This window comes from Gnatocerus cornutus, chromosome 4, assembly GCF_029298725.1.
Source record: "Gnatocerus cornutus isolate USDA-ARS CGAHR chromosome 4, icGnaCorn1.1, whole genome shotgun sequence".
Classification (NCBI taxonomy): domain Eukaryota; kingdom Metazoa; phylum Arthropoda; class Insecta; order Coleoptera; family Tenebrionidae; genus Gnatocerus; species Gnatocerus cornutus.
The window spans coordinates 4,499,814-4,518,978 of record NC_142236.1 but is presented as its reverse complement, the minus strand read 5'-3'; the positions used below and the strand labels follow the sequence as shown (position 1 = coordinate 4,518,978).

At 30.0% G+C, this 19,165-nt stretch overlaps 1 protein-coding gene across 18 annotated transcripts in view; it reads right to left on the bottom strand.

The window, feature by feature from the left end:
• cac (calcium voltage-gated channel subunit cacophony) overlaps positions 1-19,165 on the bottom strand; it is a 47,032-nt gene that overhangs the window by 13,370 nt on the left and 14,497 nt on the right. For 11 of the 18 annotated variants that reach the window (XR_015770047.1, XM_088034695.1, XM_088034701.1 and 8 more), the window contains 16 exons: positions 17,254-17,407; positions 16,902-17,204; positions 16,584-16,844; positions 16,381-16,524; positions 16,126-16,327; positions 13,313-13,477; positions 9,078-9,188; positions 2,000-2,083; positions 1,808-1,837; positions 1,559-1,615; positions 1,116-1,298; positions 976-1,067; positions 775-925; positions 594-721; positions 341-543; positions 82-293 (listed from right to left, as the gene is read on the bottom strand). Coding sequence is in view for 17 of the 18 variants with exons in the window: in XM_088034695.1 (XP_087890821.1) it covers positions 82-293; positions 341-543; positions 594-721; positions 775-925; positions 976-1,067; positions 1,116-1,298; positions 1,559-1,615; positions 1,808-1,837; positions 2,000-2,083; positions 9,078-9,188; positions 13,313-13,477; positions 16,126-16,327; positions 16,381-16,524; positions 16,584-16,844; positions 16,902-17,204; positions 17,254-17,407 (2,480 nt within the window). In the remaining variant the exon portion in view is untranslated. Of the gene's footprint in view, positions 1-81; positions 294-340; positions 544-593; positions 722-774; positions 926-975; positions 1,068-1,115; positions 1,299-1,558; positions 1,616-1,807; positions 1,838-1,999; positions 2,084-8,622; positions 8,734-9,077; positions 9,189-13,312; positions 13,478-16,125; positions 16,328-16,380; positions 16,525-16,583; positions 16,845-16,901; positions 17,205-17,253; positions 17,408-19,165 lie in introns of all 18 variants that reach the window. The other 7 variants (XM_088034703.1, XM_088034707.1, XM_088034709.1 and 4 more) reach the window with 5 other exon arrangements.

The following is a 19,165-nucleotide window of genomic DNA, read 5'->3' as shown; positions in this document are numbered from 1 at the left end:
CCTTTAAAATTTTACAGTATGGCCACAATGAACGTAACACCTATTACCAAAATTCGTGAAAAAAAGACAAAAAAAACTCACCGGAATTCCAGTTGGTTCCACTTGCCCAAACCTCGTACTCCTCCAACTTTCCAAGATCAAAAAGCCCGCATATATTTTACCAACTGTCATCTTCCCATTATTCAAATGGTCGCTCGGCGGTACCAACAAATCGACCATATTCTTCGCCTGTAGAGGCCAGATATTTTTGATTGTCTCCTTCAACTCGTCGTCGGCTTGGTCCATCTCATCCGCTGGGTGGAAAAATTAGTTTTTTGAGATTAGAGGCGGAAATGACTACCTGATCGCATTTTGATGTTGAGGTTCTCCCGGATCAGAGCAAATAGTGTTGAAGTGAAGTTGACTTTGCCTTCGTCGTCCACGGGCATGTTCATCCGGATCAACTTCTTGTAAGCTAGGCGGTTTGGGCACTTATTACCGAAACCAAGAGGAGGGTCCATGTTCTTCAACATGTCGTACATCTCCACGTAGTGGATTTTCCCTCTACAATCAAAGAGTTAGACCAAGTGGAGGCGAAGAAGTCGAAGAATTACGTGGCGTTGGGATCGTATTCTGCCCAAATCCGCACGAACTCGTCCAAGTGATGCGCGCCCAGAATCGAAGAGTCTCTGGTTAAATAGTCGAAATTGTCCATGATGACGGCGACGAACAAGTTCAGCATCTGGAAGAGTGGAAGTCAAAAGTCAATGAAAGAAGAATGAAGAGGAAACGTACCAAGAAAGAACAGAAGAAGATGAAGGAGACGAAATAGGCGTACGCGATGTTGGAGCCGCAGCTGTTGGCCGGCTTCTTCGCTTCAGGGTCGCAGGGTTGGCCCTTGATACAGGAGAGCATGATGTTGGGCCAGGCTTCCCCCGTCGCACACCTGGAGGAGCGTGTCAAAAACCGACAAACAAGAAGAATTACCATTTTTACCTGAACAGCAGCATGAGTCCCTGTATAAACGTCCGGAAGTTGTTGTGACGGGTGATGGCAGCGCTGGGTACTTCCGCTATGTTTCCAAACACCTTAAACCGCCATGAAAACTGTTTTGGTGCGACTAATCTTAATCTTACCTGCATGCCAATGATGGCGTAGATAAAAAACAACATAGCTATAAGAAGACAGACGTAAGGAAGAGCTTTAAAACTCTGGACGAACGTCCAAAGAAGAATACGTATGGTGTATCCCTGTCGCAAGAGCTTGATGAGACGAGCGGCGCGAAATAGTCTCAGAAAACCAACATTGATGAAGTTCTCCTGTAAATCATCAAAGTTTAGTTTAGTTCATCTAAGTTTGGGTTCTACTTTAAGACAAGAATCTAGTTCTAGTTCTAGGCTACGATGTATGTAATGTAATGTAGTTTGTTAGTGTCTACGTCCTGTGTCTCATACTTACCACGATCTAAGAAGCTTCAAACTACTTTACAAGAACATGCGTGATGAGACATGCGAAATTTTGTGACTAGTGATCCAGATTTCAATAAGAAAAGATCTTATTCAAATCTTCAAATGTATACCTGTATCCACTTAACGATGCTATCAAAGGTACCTAATTTTGCTCCACGTTTTCGAGACTACAAAAAGGAATAGGTTAAGCAGTATCTAGCAAAAAGTCTAACATATTGCATTTAATCTAACCTTCGTAATAAAACAAGGATTTAACCAAAGCAGCCCGTTTTACCAAAACGAGCTCCTTTGGTACTAATCTAAAACCTTCAGGTAGTACCTAGACACTCTAAACAGTCTGAAAATCAAACCAAACGTACCCTCTCTTTCGCAATTTTCGCAGCTCTTTCCTTGAAGTGAAGAAAAAACATTTTAGTAAAAATCAATCAAAATTGTGCAAGAACAAGACATTCAAGTGCTGACCAGTACCTTTGACGAAGATCTGTGTAATCTGTGTAGTATTAGTATGTAAGGTATGTTCAAAACCGCAAGATTTTAACCGAAAGACTTACTCCAAACTCGACGACCATAGCGTCCACGATGCTGCCAATCACTGTGATGAAGTCGAAGGTGTTCCAAGGATCCTTGAAGAAGTTCTAAGGGCAGAAAATTTAGTCAGATCGTCATTTTTTGAGGAGCAGCAGAGTCTTATCTAGCTCAGCAAAAGAACGACTCACCATCGGTTGGGTTCTTCGAAACGAAGGAAATAAAAAAGGAAAAGCATGCTTTCAAAACTGATTTGCTTCTAGGTACGACTCTACTGTTATAAGGCGCGGCTAAATTTACAAATCTCTCTGTAGAGTGTTGTCAGTACAAGTTTTGTAGTAACAACGTAGGAAAAATAAATTACCAAGCACTTTTAAGTCTAAATTGTCAGGTTTTCTCTCTACACTGTCGAGGAGGGATGAGGAGGGAGAGCTACCTAAGAGTCAAGGTTGGTACTTTGTTTTACGGGGGTGAGATAAATGAGAGAGGGTGGAACTGTTACAGTTTTTTTTTAGAGACGAAGCGAAGCGATGGCCCAGGAACTTCCTCAGGCGAGCGAAGCGAGCTGAGTTTCTGACGGCACGGTGAGATTGTGAGAGAATTGGAAAAGTGGAATAAGACGAAAATCTAGAAAATTTGAAGAGTTTTGAAGAATCCCGAAAATCGGAAAACCGAGAAGATGTAAAATTTCCAAATTTTTTGAAGTACAAAAGATCTGGAACTTATTCAGAAAATCGTCGAGAAAACGAAACAATATATTTTTTTAAGCTAAGCGGGTTTGGAAAATCGAAAAGTCCAAAAAATTCAAGGAAACTGAATTGTTTGAAGAATCTAAAAAGTCAAAAAAGAATTCTTTAAGTCAAAAATATGAGATCTAAAGGAATCGAAAAAACCCGAAAGATTAATAAAAGTAGATTAGGGAAACTAAAAATGTACAAAAAATTAGGAAGATCTAAGGAATTTTAAAATTCCAAAATTCATCTAAAGAATCAACGAATTAAAAAAAATTGAAAAGTACAGAAATTTGAAAAATTCAAAAGTTTTTCTAGAAAAAAACTAGAATTTTTTGCATTGAAAAATTTAAAAATCAAGGTCTAGCAGATTAACAGCAGACCAAATTTGGAGAATTTATTACGTTAGAAGTGTATATTAAGTGTACTAATTTTAAAAATTGTAAAACAAAAATTAGAATTTTAAAATTCTTCATTTGCAGGAGAATCTCAAAACTCAAAATTTTCCATTTAATATTGTAAGCTCGTCGGTTTCTACAGCAAACTAACCAAATTGGGTAGATTTATTACCTTAGAAGTGTTAATTAAGTGTACTGATTTTGAAAATTTTAGAACAAAAATCAACAATTTTTGAATTTTTATTAATTTGCTGGACCAACACAAAACTGAAATTCTTTTATTAAACGTTAGTTTGAACAGTAAAGCAACCAAATTTGGTGGACTTATTTCTTTAAAAGCGTTTATAAAGTGTGCTAAATTAAAAAAAATTAGAGCAAAAATTAGGAGTTTTTTGAATTTTTTATTTACACGAGCTCTAAATTCAAAATTTTTTATTAGAGTTTGTAGGTCCGTTAGTTTTAATAGTAAAGTCCCCAAATTTGGTGGGTTTATTACGTTAAAAGGGTTTATTAAGTGTACTAAATTTAAAAATTTTAAAACAAGAATTAAGAATTTCAGATTTTGTTATTTGCCCGTAAAGCTCCAAACTCAAAATTCTCTAATTAATTGTGTAAATTCGTCAATTTTAGCAGCAAAGCAACCAAACTTGGAGAATTTATTACTTTTGAAGCGTTTATAAAACGTGCTAAATTAAAATATTTTAGAGCACAGATTAAGAATTTCAGAATTTTTTATTTGTACAACGAGCTCAAAACTCAAAATTTTCTATTAAATTGTATAAATTCGTCAATTTTTAGCAGCAAAGCAACCAAATTTGGAAAATTTATTACTTTAGAAGCGTTTATTAAGTGTGCTAATTAAAAAAAATTAGAGCAAAAATTTGGAGTTTTTTGAATTTTTTATTTACACGAGCTCTAAATTCAAAAATTTTTATTAAAGTTTGTAAGTCCGTTAGTTTTAATAGTAAAGTAACCAAATTTGGTGAGTTTATTACGTTAAAAGGGTTTATTAAGAGTACTAAATCTAAAAATTTTAAAACAAGAATTAAGAATTTCAGATTTTGTTATTTGCCCGTAAAGCTCCAAACTCAAAATTCTCTAATTAATTGTGTAAATTCGTCAATTTTAGCAGCAAAGCAACCAAACTTGGAGAATTTATTACTTTTGAAGCGTTTATAAAACGTGCTAAATTAAAATATTTTAGAGCACAGATTAAGAATTTCAGAATTTTTTATTTGTACAACGAGCTCAAAACTCAAAATTTTCTATTAAATTGTATAAATTCGTCAATTTTTAGCAGCAAAGCAACCAAATTTGGAAAATTTATTACTTTAGAAGCGTTTATTAAGTGTGCTAATTAAAAAAAATTAGAGCAAAAATTTGGAGTTTTTTGAATTTTTTATTTACACGAGCTCTAAATTCAAAAATTTTTATTAAAGTTTGTAAGTCCGTTAGTTTTAATAGTAAAGTAACCAAATTTGGTGAGTTTATTACGTTAAAAGGGTTTATTAAGAGTACTAAATCTAAAAATTTTAAAACAAGAATTAAGAATTTCAGATTTTGTTATTTGCCCGTAAAGCTCCAAACTCAAAATTCTCTAATTAATTGTGTAAATTCGTCAATTTTAGCAGCAAAGCAACCAAACTTGGAGAATTTATTACTTTTGAAGCGTTTATAAAACGTGCTAAATTAAAATATTTTAGAGCACAGATTAAGAATTTCAGAATTTTTTATTTGTACAACGAGCTCAAAACTCAAAATTTTCTATTAAATTGTATAAATTCGTCAATTTTTAGCAGCAAAGCAACCAAATTTGGAAAATTTATTACTTTAGAAGCGTTTATTAAGTGTGCTAATTAAAAAAAATTAGAGCAAAAATTTGGAGTTTTTTGAATTTTTTATTTACACGAGCTCTAAATTCAAAAATTTTTATTAAAGTTTGTAAGTCCGTTAGTTTTAATAGTAAAGTAACCAAATTTGGTGAGTTTATTACGTTAAAAGGGTTTATTAAGAGTACTAAATCTAAAAATTTTAAAACAAGAATTAAGAATTTCAGATTTTGTTATTTGCCCGTAAAGCTCCAAACTCAAAATTCTCTAATTAATTGTGTAAATTCGTCAATTTTAGCAGCAAAGCAACCAAACTTGGAGAATTTATTACTTTTGAAGCGTTTATAAAACGTGCTAAATTAAAATATTTTAGAGCACAGATTAAGAATTTCAGAATTTTTTATTTGTACAACGAGCTCAAAACTCAAAATTTTCTATTAAATTGTATAAATTCGTCAATTTTTAGCAGCAAAGCAACCAAATTTGGAAAATTTATTACTTTAGAAGCGTTTATTAAGTGTGCTAATTAAAAAAAATTAGAGCAAAAATTTGGAGTTTTTTGAATTTTTTATTTACACGAGCTCTAAATTCAAAAATTTTTATTAAAGTTTGTAAGTCCGTTAGTTTTAATAGTAAAGTAACCAAATTTGGTGAGTTTATTACGTTAAAAGGGTTTATTAAGAGTACTAAATCTAAAAATTTTAAAACAAGAATTAAGAATTTCAGATTTTGTTATTTGCCCGTAAAGCTCCAAACTCAAAATTCTCTAATTAATTGTGTAAATTCGTCAATTTTAGCAGCAAAGCAACCAAACTTGGAGAATTTATTACTTTTGAAGCGTTTATAAAACGTGCTAAATTAAAATATTTTAGAGCACAGATTAAGAATTTCAGAATTTTTTATTTGTACAACGAGCTCAAAACTCAAAATTTTCTATTAAATTGTATAAATTCGTCAATTTTTAGCAGCAAAGCAACCAAATTTGGAAAATTTATTACTTTAGAAGCGTTTATTAAGTGCGCTAATTAAAAAAAATTAGAGCAAAAATTTGGAGTTTTTTGAATTTTTTATTTACACGAGCTCTAAATTCAAAAATTTTTATTAAAGTTTGTAAGTCCGTTAGTTTTAATAGTAAAGTAACCAAATTTGGTGAGTTTATTACGTTAAAAGGGTTTATTAAGAGTACTAAATCTAAAAATTTTAAAACAAGAATTAAGAATTTCAGATTTTGTTATTTGCCCGTAAAGCTCCAAACTCAAAATTCTCTAATTAATTGTGTAAATTTGTCAATTTTAGCAGCCAAGCAACCAAACTTGGAGAATTTATTACTTTTGAAGCGTTTATAAAACGTGCTAAATTAAAATATTTTAGAGCACAGATTAAGAATTTCAGAATTTTTTATTTGTACAACGAGCTCAAAACTCAAAATTTTCTATTAAATTGTATGAATTCGTCAATTTTTAGCAGCAAAGCAACCAAATTTGGAAAATTTATTACTTTAGAAGCGTTTATTAAGTGTGCTAATTAAAAAAAATTAGAGCAAAAATTTGGAGTTTTTTGAATTTTTTATTTACACGAGCTCTAAATTCAAAAATTTTTATTAAAGTTTGTAAGTCCGTTAGTTTTAATAGTAAAGTAACCAAATTTGGTGAGTTTATTACGTTAAAAGGGTTTATTAAGAGTACTAAATTTAAAAATTTTAAAACAAGAATTAAGAATTTCAGATTTTGTTATTTGCCCGTAAAGCTCCAAACTCAAAATTCTCTAATTAATTGTGTAAATTTGTCAATTTTAGCAGCCAAGCAACCAAACTTGGAGAATTTATTACTTTTGAAGCGTTTATAAAACGTGCTAAATTAAAACATTTTAGAGCACAGATTAAGAATTTCAGAATTTTTTATTTGTACAACGAGCTCAAAACTCAAAATTTTCTATTAAATTGTATAAATTCGTCAATTTTTAGCAGCAAAGCAACCAAATTTGGAAAATTTATTACTTTAGAAGCGTTTATTAAGTGTGCTAATTAAAAAAATTTAAAGCAAAAATTAAGAATTTTAGAATTTTTGATTTATAGGAAATTTGATGAAATAAAAAAAATTAAATAAAATATAAAAGAAGATCTAAAAAGTTTTAAAATTCTAAATTGAGGTATTGAAAGTACTCAAAAACCAAAAAATACAGAAAAAAATTGAAAATTGTTGTCGAAAGTTTGCGAGAAGTTCAAAAGCTTGTGGCTTACAAAAAGTCAAAAATAAATAACTAAAAATAAGTTTGGAGCATTCTGAAAGTAAAAAAGTTTTAGAAATTTCGCTTGTTCAGAAAATTCGCGAATTTAAAAAACCTCCAAGATCTAGAAAATATTTAAAAAATTAGTAAACAAATCAAACATTTAAGAAAATCAAAAGTCTAGAGAAATAAAAGAATCTAGGAAACTTCTAAAACCTCTTTGGCATTTAAAAATTTAAAAAAAAAATAAAGATTTATATACAAGTTTAAAGATCTAAAAGACTCGAAGGATTTAAAGTATTCAAAAAAAGTTTTAGACAAAAAATTAGAAATTTTAAAGTAAAGATCAAAACAACTAGAAATTAGTGTGTAACCAAGTATATGAGAAGCTCACAGAATCTTAAAAAATTTAAATTTGTGACGACTGTAAAAATCTGCAAAAAATTATTCAAAAAATTTGAGAAAAACTAAGAATATAGCAAATCTGAGAATTTAAGGAATCTAATAAATCTTAATTAAAAAAATATGTGATCTAAAATAAGAGAAAATATTCTCAACATCGGAAATAATCCCAGAAGACCAGCAAATCCATAAAATCTGAAAATTTTCGGAAATCTGGAGAACCTAGAAAGTAGAAAAATCGAAAAGATTCTGAAAAATTGACGTGGTTCTAAATCTAAGAAATATAAGAGCTCTAAAGTTTCTAAAGTCTATAAAAAACACTAAAAAAAATTAAAAAATCTTAAGATTTGAGAAAATTGAGTAGAAAGTCAAAAATTTGGAAAATATAATCAATCTACAAAGTCCTAAAGTAAAGAAATGGCACTAAAATTTTTAAAATCCTAAATACATCTAAAATTTCTAGCCATTCAGGAAACTTAAAATATTGATAGAAATTTTGAAACAACGGTTTTAGGGTCCTAGAAAATTCTAGAAAAAGTAATTCTAAAAACTTTAGAAAATTGAAAAAATTTGATAAATAAACTTAAAAATTTAATTTTTCGAACACAAAAGCTCCAAATAATCTTGTTCAAAAAACAAAATGTCCCAAGAATGGAATAAATAATAATTAAAAGACAAAGAATGAAAGTTAAAAATTCATTTTAGTTTGTCCAAAATGTTCTCTCATTTACCCCACCTTCTGCTTCTGGAAGAGTGAAAGCTGCTTTACTTATAAATCCAATCTAGTGCAAATATCTAATCTATCCTTGCTATATTCGTGAAAAACTGAAGTTGAGTTAGTGAAGGACCAAGGAAAGGACCATGCGTCTGTTCGAAGCAGAAATAGCTGATTTCTCGTCTATGGGAAACAGTGTCAAATCTCTACAAGTCTAACTACTTTTGCCTCAAAACTACGAAATAAAAGTGCACAAATCTTGGTAATTTCTACTACTACGTGCTACCAGGGAAGTACTCAGGTAAAGTCCCTAAAAGTGTGATGATAAAACCCCGTGAATAAATTTACCTTAATGCCGAAAGCGATGAGCTTGAGAACAGTCTCACAAAGGAAGAGGAAGGTAAATAGAATATTCATTGCTGCCAGGATGTCGGACAACAAGGGCGGTGACTCGTGGTACTACAACAACTTACAAAATGTAGCAACTACTCTACAAGCGAAACGCCTACCTCTTTCACACGTTAAAAGTCGGCAGAGCAATTTTTATCTTCTATAAGAAAAAGTACATTTAAACATGATAATCGCCGCTCCAATCTTCGCTCTTGTGGTGTTTAAGTGTCAGTGTGACCAACATGCTTTTGCAACTAACATGCAGACGAAACGCAAGCACGAGAACAGTGACAGCAGCTGTGGAAGAGGACAGGAGGAAAGGATTTGGTTCGTTTTTTCGCGTTGTTTAGTAGAGAGATAGAAAAAGCCGTCGGAAATTCAAAGACGGCTGAAGAAGTTCTACATGGTCTTACCCTAACGCCGAAGGCAAGGATCTTGAGGATGCACTCCACCGTGAACATGCCCGTAAAGCCCCAGTTGAGGTACTTAAGCGTTTTGGTGTAGATATCGGTTTGCTTGTCAAACTGTTGAAACACACACAACACGTGGCCAGACTTTTTAGAATAGTACGCTACAGCTACTGGTATTATCTAATTTTAACTAAATTACAAAGTTTTACTGACTTTCTTACAGTAAAACTTTCTAATTGGGTTTGTATTGATCCAATCACATACATCTAGTTGTCGTATATTTGATCTAAAGCGCTAAAAGTATGATTTTAACAACGAATAACATCAAATCATTCCACGATGGTGCGGCAAGTCAAGCGATTTTCATTTTCTAAATTATGGACGCGGTGATCACCTTGAAGCCACTGATTATTCAATTCGGCTTAACTTATCATTTTCTGTGGAAACAAACAAAATTTTACCCAAAAAAACGCAACTGGATGAAAATCTATCCAGAGAATCTCAAATAATTTCGGATTTTTTTCATTTGCAGAACGTCGCCAAAACTCAAAATTTTCTATTAGACATTGTGAGTTTGTCGGTTTTAACAGCAAAACATCCAAATTTGGAGCATGTATTACTTTATAAGAGTCTATTAAGTGTATTTTTAAATTTAAATTTTAAGAATTTTTTTTTCTAGGACGCGCTTGAAAGTCAAAATTTTCTACTATAGATTGTAATTTCGTCAGTTTAAACAGTCAAGAATCCAAATTTGGTGAATTTATTACTTTAGAAATGTTTATTAAGAGCACTAAATTTCAAAATATTATAACAAGAATCAGAAATTTCAGATTTTTTTCATTTGCAGGAAGAGCTTTAAAACTCAAAATTTTCTATTAAACACTGAAAGTCTGTCGGTTTTAACTGCAAACCAACCAAAATTGGTGGATTTATTACTTTAGAAGTGTTTCTTAAGTGTATTAAATTTAAAAATTTTAGAACAAAAATTTAGAATTTTATAATTTTTATTAACATGCAGGACGAATACATAACTCTGTTTTTTTAAACATTGTAAATCCGTAAGTTTTAACAGTAAAGCGATGAAATTTGTTGCATTTGTTACTTAATATTTATTAAAGGCACTGAATTTCAATATTTTAGAATTCAAATTAAGAATTTTTTATTTGCAGAAAGGACGCGAAACTCAAAATTTTCTAACTCTAAATTGTGAAAGTTTGTTGGTTTTCACAGCAAACTAAATCGGTGAGTTTAATACGTCTACTTATGTAATTCAAAAAATTTAAAATAGAATTTAAGAATTTTAGAATCGTTTATTTTTTAGAGCGAGTTCAAAACTGAAAATTTTCTATTAAAGTCTGTAAATCCGTCAATTTTAACTTAAAAAAAAACAAATTGGGTGAATTTATTACTTTAGAAATATTTATTAGTTGTGCTTAATTACAAAATTTTAGAACAAAAAATTAGAATTTTATAGTTTTTTATTTACAGAACGGGCCCGAAATTTAAGTTTCTATAAAATTATAGTATCTATATAATTTCTTTGGTTTTAACAGCAAAGCAATCAAATTTAGTTAATTTATTACTTTAAAAGTGTTAAAAATGTGTACTAAATTTCAAAAATTCAGAATAAAGTTATAGAATTTTAGAATCGTTTATTTTTTAGAACGAGTTTAAAACTCGAAATTTCCTGTTTAAGTCAGCAACTACCTCAGCTTTAACAGCAGAAAAACAAATTTGATAAATTTTTATTTTAGAAATGTTTATTAATTATACTAAGGGTTTAAATTTTAGAACAAAAATTTACAATTTTAGAATTTTTTTGAATTGACAAAACAAGCTCTAATCTCAAAATTTTCTGTTGAATCTTGTAAGTCTGCCAGTTTTAACATTACAGCAACCAAATTTTGTAGATTTATTAACTTAAAATTGCTCAATAAATGTACTAAATTTAAAAATTTCAGAACAAAAATTAATAATTTTATTTTTTTTTTATTTGCAAGACGAGTTTAAAACTTAAAGTTGTCTATTATTCGTAGGAAGCCCGTTAGTTTTACCAGTGAATCACCCAAATTTGATGATTTTTTTACTTAAGAAGCGTTTATCAATTATGCAAAATTTCAAAATTTTACAACAAAAATTAATAATTTTAGAATTCTTAATAATTGACACGAGAGCTCTAAACTTAAAATTTTTTGTTAACCTTTGTTAGTTTGTCAGTTTTAACATTAAAGCAATCAAATTTTGTAGATGCATTACCTTAAAATTGTTCATTAAACGTACTAAAATTCAAAACTTTAGAACAAAAATAAATAATTTTAAATTTTGTTTATTTGCAAGACGAGTTTAATTAAAACTTAAAGATTTCTATTATTCTTTAGAAGGCTGTTAGTTTTAACAGTAATTAAACCAAATTTGATCAATTTTTCACTTTAGATTCGTTTATTAACTAACTATGCTTAATTTCAAAATTTTAGAACATAAATTAATAAATTTAGAATTTTTATTAATTGACAAGACAAGCTGTAAACTCAAAATTTTCTGTTAAACCTTGTAAGTTAGTCAGGCAGTCAGTTTTAACATTAAAATAACTAAATTTTGTAGATTTAATTCCTTAAAACTGTTCATTAAATGTACTAAATTTCAAAATTTTAAAACAAAAATTAATAATTTTAGAATTTTTTCATTTGCTTGACGAGTCCAAAACTTAATTTTTTTTATAAATCTTTGTAAGTTTATTCGTAACAGTAAATCAATCAAATTTGGTAAATTTATTACTTTGCAAGTGTTTAAATAGTAAGCTAAATTTCAAAATTTTTGGACCAAAAATAACAATTTTAGACCTGTTATTACTTTCCAGAACAAACACAACTCAAAATTTTCAATTAACATTGTATATCCGTCGTTTTTAACACTGAAGCAACCAAATTTGGTAAATTTGTTACTTTTGAAGTATTTATTAAGCAAACTAAATTTCTAAATTTTTGAACAAAAATTAAGAATTTTAGATTTTGTTATTTGTAGGTTGTCAATATACCAGTAATTCTGAGCTTCCTCAAAAATCTAGAGAATGTAAATAAAATAACCCAAAAAATAAGAAATCATTTAAAAAAACTTGTAGTTTAATCTTGTATTTGTCTCTTCTAAATTTATTTTGATATTTTAATAAGAAAATTTGCCCAAATGTTTAGCATCGCAATGCTCACATTCAAGCCACTGAAAAAATAAATTCGGTCAATAACTTTACGCTTTTAGTTACCATAAAATTAACATTTTTCTTAAACACGATTACGTTTTAGTTTATTTTTATTGTAATATTCTTCGACGAAAACTCAAAACTTTATACACTCAAGCCATCACCTGACCACAATTTAGTAATTTCGTCCCAATTGCTTGACTTGCTGGTTTCGAACACGATAAAATTTCCTGTACATGTGAAACATCAAACAACATCAAATATATACAAAAACACTGAATATGGAAAATGGATCGTCAAAAGTTCACTTTTTGACTTTTGGTTTAGAACAACTAAACAACACATCGAGTGACGGGAAAAGGTAAAATTGTGGATGTTACTCTAGAAAGAACTACAAGGAATCGTGTTGTGCACTGCAGCCAGAGCAATGCAAGACAATCTTTGAATTCGTTATAATTCTAGGATGAATACAGCCGAGATTCCAAATACATTCACAATAGTGCCATCCGAATCTTTGTAACTCAGGTTTCAACATTTACACACAAATCATGCTCAAGTGTTATGCAATGTTTTTTGAAGAACTTCAGATGATTATGACGAACACAACTTGCAGAAAGTTACTAGCAGTATTACCAACTTTAAGCAAGTTTGTAAAAACTCCTCTTTTCCCACTTGAAGCAAAAGTAACACAGAACATGCTACGTTAGCACGACACTAAAAGAGATTTTTACGCTAGCCAATGTTCGGAAGAGACACCAAACTATCACTAGTTTTTGTTCTAATTTTGTTCTAATTTCGACTTTTGCGGAGTTCTTACGAAACAAAATGCTTTTGCCCATCCATATGCATTGAATGTGTGCAAATTGCGAGATTCGTGTGTTGTTGGTTCTTTTTCTAAACCTACACTGCCGACTTTTGTTTGAAATGGCAGCACTGGAAAATTATGGTCATTCAGTTCCATAATTTTCAAGTCATCGCGCCGAAAATTTCATTTCCATTGTGTAGTTTTTGATTCTTTTTTTTTACAAAACAAAAATGTACGTACCTTCATCATCAATAATAATGTGTTAAAAACAATCAACATCATTATAAAATACTCGAAAGGAGTGGATACCACGACCCTCCAGATCTTGTATTTGAAGCTGTTCCTCTTGTTTGGCATGTAGCGCTCCAATGGGCGAGCTTGTATCGTGAAATCTATGCAAGATTTCTGGAAGAAGAGGATTAGAAGAGGCTCGGGGGTACAGTGACCAGAAGCGCAAATTTTGGCGCAAAAATTACGCGGTAGTTTCACAATTTTCACTTCAAGATTTTCGAAATTTCTGCTTTTTAGTCATTTTAAGTTCTAAATCTTAACAAACGTTTAAAAAACATTTAAAACGTTCAAAAAAACCACCACAAATTGATAAAATTTTCCAAAAAATCTTAAAACAATTTTTCATAAAAGATCTAAAGAATTTTCAAATTAAAAATATCTAAATTTTTTTTTTAAATCGAACAAATCTGCTAAAGAATCGTTTTAAAAAAAAAATCATTAAAAAAAATTAAAAAATCTCAAAGAATCGCTAAAAATCTTCGAAAAATAACTAAGGAATCTTTAAAAAATCTTTCCTTAAAGCATCCGTAAAACAGATCTATAGAGAATCGTCAAAAAATTCCAAAAATTTGAGGAGAAACCGCTAGGGTGGCATTTTTCGGAAATTCTATTTTTGAAGCGTCCATAAAGAATGTTCAATATATCTTCTAGGAATCTCTGAAAACTCAATAAATAATCTAGAAATAAATCTTTAAAGAATATCTAAAGAATCCCTAGATAATTCAGACAAGTCTGCTTCAAAATCGTTCTGTTTAGAATCTTTAAAAATTTCTAAAAATTCCTAAAAAATCGCTAAAAATTTCCAAAAAATCGATAAAGAATCTTCCAAGAATTTTTCTCTTACCTAACCATCAATAAGGAATTTTAAAAGCATTTTTAAGGAATCGTCAAAGTATTTTTTTATAAATTCCCCGACAAACTGCTAAGAAATTTCTATATACAATATTACTGTAGAGCGTCTATAATGATTCTTCAAAAAATTTCCAGAAAGTCCAAATTGTTTTGTAAAAGCTCTCTAAAATAGTTTTAAAAAATCTCTTAAAATATCCAAAACATTGCCAAAATTTCCGATAAAATGCTAAGGAAACTTGGAAGAATTTTTCGCTGAAGCATCCATTAAGCATCTTTAAAAAATTTCTAATGAATCGTGAAAGATTGTTCAAAAATTTGCTGAGAAACCGTTAAGTAATTTTCATGTAGAATCTATCTGAAAATCTTTTTTTAAAGCGCCCAAAAAGAACTTTTAAAGAATTTCCAAACACATGGTCCTAAAATAATGTCTAATACAATCTTTGAAGAATATCTAATGTATCTCTAAAAAATCTAGCAAATCTGCTTAAGAAACGCTCTGTAAAAAATCTCTCAAAATTCCCAAAAAAAATATCAAAAATTTCCGATGATAACTAAAAATCTTCCAATACTCTCTTAGGCATCGGATTTTTTTTAATCATAGATCTTTAAAGAAGTTTCAAAAAATTATGAAAGAAGCTCCTAAAATTCACCGAGAAATCGTTAAAAAGTCTTTCTGTAAAACGTCTATAAAAGACCTTTAAAAAAAATTTGAAGAGTCGTCAAAGGAATACCAAAAAATTCGCCGTGAAACTGCTAAAAAATCTCATATGGAATCTTGATCAGAATCTTTCTCTAAAGCGTCCATAAAGAATCTTTAAAAAAAATTGGAAAATCTCCAAAGAGTCGTCTTTAAATGATCTAAAAATCAATCATAAAATAATATCTTCGGAATCTTTCAAAAATCACTAAAAAAAATCCTTAGCATTGCCAAAAAATCTATGAAAAATATTTTAAAAATCTTTTTCTAAACCATCCTTAAAGGATCATTACAGAATTTCCAAGAAATTGTCAAAAAATCTTCTAAAATTTGCCAAGAAACCGCCAGGAATTCTCTATGAAAAAACTCCCTAAAGCGTCCCTAAGAAGTCTTAAAAAATTCCATCTAAAAATCAATCTTTGAAGAATATCTAAAGAATGTTTAAAAAATCTCTAAAAAATCTCCATAGAATCGCTGGAAGTGTATACAAAATCTCTAAAAATCGTTTTCTAAACTGTCCATGAAAGATCTTTAAATAATTTCCAAAGAATCCTCAAAGAATCTTCAAAGATTCATCAAGAAAACGCTAAAAACTCTTCATGTACAACCTTTTTTTAAAACGACCATAAGGAATCTTTAAATAATCTAAAAAACAATCTCCTTAATTCTGTCAAAAATCTCTAAACATTTTCAAAAAATCGCTATAACATGCCCAAAAAATCGCTAAAACAATCTTCAAAGAATCATCTTCTAAACCATCCATTAAAGATCTTTAAAGAATCTTCAAAAAATCTCTTAAAAACAATCTGTATAAAATATAAAGGATTTCTAAAAACTTTCTAGAATTCTCAAAAAATTGTTAGGCTCTGATACGTTCTAAAATTATATTCTTAAATTTTGAGATTTTTCCATTCTGAGACTACAATTCATAAAAAAGAAAGAATTTAAATATAACTGAAAACGCTCTAAATAAATGAATGTTCAATTAAACAAAAAATTGGTCCTGAAGATTTTAAATCTCACAACTCTAAAACGTCGAAATCTAAAAAATAAAAAAATACTGTTAAAATCGAAAACTTCAAAGTCAAAATTGTCTTTAATTTGAAACTTCGAGGAAATAAAAAACTCCGAGAATTTGTTAAGATTTGAGAAACTAAAATTTAAATCCGCAATTCGCTTTTCTGAGCACTGCTAAAACCGCATCACTCCTTACTTGATTTTTGTCAATTTCACCACTTTGCAGCTCCGCTTCACCCTGTTCTTGAAACGTGATGATGATCAAGGCTACGAATATATTTACAAAGAAGAATGGAAACACTACAAAATATACAATGTAGAAAATGGACATTTCTATTCGAAAATTTTGTATAGGGCCTTGATCTTCATAAGTGGCAGACATCGAATGTTGAAGGACCCTTAAAACCAAACCATTAAAACACCCCTAAATTCCAAAAACAAAGAAACTTACTGTGGCCACCCTTCACCAGTTTGTACAGCAAACAATGTTAACATAGCCATCATAACATCATCATAATGGAAACTTTGGAGTTTCCATTCGCGTTTTTCTACTCGAGGCACATCGCTGTCTTCATCGAAAATAAAATACTGACCCCTGGAAAAAAATCGGGAGTAAAAATTTCAAAAGCCGGGTCTGGAAGTCATGGTACGTACTGGCACGTGGCTTCTGTAAATTTACTCGCATCAGTACAATGCCGAAATTTTCCGTTGAATAACTGAACGGCGATCACAGCAAATATAAACTGGAATAATATATACACTATAAGAATGTTTATCACATTTTTTAACGAGTTCACTAAACAGTCGAACACTGCTTTTAATTTGGGCACTCGTTTAATTGTTTTTAATGGTCTTAACACTCGAAGAACTCGCAACGACTTGATGGTCGATAAATTAGCTCCCGCTTTGTTCTGCCTGCAAGAAGAAAATCGTCTTGGAGTTAAGTGGTGGAGGAGGCAGGATTGTACTTACGCGAAGTCAAAGCCCATGGACACCAAGGCGCAGATCACGACAGCTGCATCCATGATGTTCCAGAACTCCCTTAAGTACGACCCTGGATGTAGAATGATCCCCAGGTCGACTATTTTAAGTAGCATTTCGATGGCGAAGACGCCAGTGAAGGCGTAATCTAATCTATCTAAGATTAAGTTCCAGCTGGAGTCTTCGTTTACTGGATCTTCGGCGGCTAACGCCATCGAACTGAGGCAGATTACAACCATTATAAAAACATCAAAATATTTTAAATTTACGACTCCGTGCGCAAATCTTCTTACTCTGGAAAGAAGGAGGTGAGATTAAGAAGTTGGAGATGAGGAGGACTTACGGATTAGTGGGAGATAATATAAACATGCTAGAATATGGCAGCATAGGCTTGGGACCGGTGATTTCTTCCTCTTCATCGGGAGGTTTCTCTTCTTTCTTTTTTCGGCTTTTGACGGGACTGGGCGGACACACTTCTACTCTTGGATTTGAACCTGCTGAAGAGGATTACATACTAACTGTGCTAAGATTTGGGAAATTTTTTTAGGAATTTTTTCTGCTTGGAATGCACAACCTGACAACTTTCTCGTCACTTTTTTTTATTTAAAAAACTTCTCGATCTATAAATTGTTTCTCAGTTTTGAAGCTTTTAGTATGTCCGAAGATTTTATAACTTAGTTTTTAAAGAATCTATAAAAATTTTTAAAAAGTTTCTCTAAAAACGAGAAAACCAAAAATTTACATTTTTTTATTAAATCGTATACATTTGTTAATTTCAACGCTATAAAAATTGAGCCTGAAGCTGAGTATTTTCCAAACGCCTAATTAAGTAAATATTTATATCAAATTACAAAATTTTGGATTTAATTTTTAATTTTTTTAATTTTTGGGAAAACTCTTTTTATAAAGTTGTGTAACTTTTTAATTTTTAACGCTAAATCAATAAATATTTTGGCCGTTATTACAACCAGTAGGTCCAATAGGTCTACCAAGTAACCAAATTTTTTAACACAAAATAGACTTTTTGGAATTTTTTATTTACAGGTACAGCAAAAATTTTCAACTTTTTAATAACTCGCATAAATTTGTTAATAGTGATCCACTCTATAATAGTGGATCTTACAGGTACAATTACTTTCAGTACGCCTATTAAGTTTGTCAAATTACAAAAGTTTGGAACAAGAAATGAAATTTTTGGAAATTCTTGTTTTTAGAAGAAAGTCAAAAATTTCCAACTGGTTTAATTAAATCGCATAACTTTGTTAGTTTTAACGTTAAACCAATGAAATTTTGATTGTTTATTACAGCCAATACGTTCAATAAATCCTCCAATTTACAAAATTTTCAAACACGGAATAGACTTTTTGGAATTTTTTGTCTTTGAAAAACCAACAATTTTCAATTTTGGCACTATTATAGTGGCTCTTTCAATTATGATTAATTGATTACTTTTAGTATACTTATTAAGTAGGTCAAATTACAAAATTTTGGAACAAGAAGTAAAATTTTTGAAAATTTTTCTTTTTTGAAAGTCAAATTTCCAACTGGTTTTATTAAATTGCATAACTTTGTCAATTTTAATTCGAAACCAATGAGACTTTGGGTGTTTACTTTGGCTGTAGCCAAAACGTACATTAAATCCACGAAGTTACAAAATTTTCAAAAAAAAAAAGACTTTTTAAAATTTTTAATTTTTTGAGGGACCAAAAATTTTCAACTTTTTTATGAACTCGCATAAATATGTCAATTTTTGACACTATTATAGTAGAATTTTGACTTACGATACTTTTAGTACTAGTATTAAGTAGGTCAAATTAAAAAATTTTAGATCAAGAAGTAAATTTTTTGGAAATTTTTATTTTTGATGAAATCAAAAATGTCCAGCTGGTTTTATTAACTCGCGTAACTTTTTTATTTTTAACACTTAATTAATGACATTTGGAGGCGTTATTACAGCCAGTACGCCCATGAATTCTAGCAAGTTTCAAAATTTTTGAAAACGGAATAAACGTTTTCGAATTTTTTATTTTTGGAGCAATCAAAAGTTTCAACTTTTTATTATCTACTCGCATAAGTATGTCACTTTTGACACTATTGTAGTTGGTCTTTGAGACAGAATTACTTTTAGTATACTTATTAAGTAGGTCAAATTACAAAATTTTGGAACAAGGCATAGAATTTTTGTAAATTTTTATTTTTTGGGAGATCCAAAAACTTCCAACTGATTTTATTAAATCGCATAACTTTATTATTTT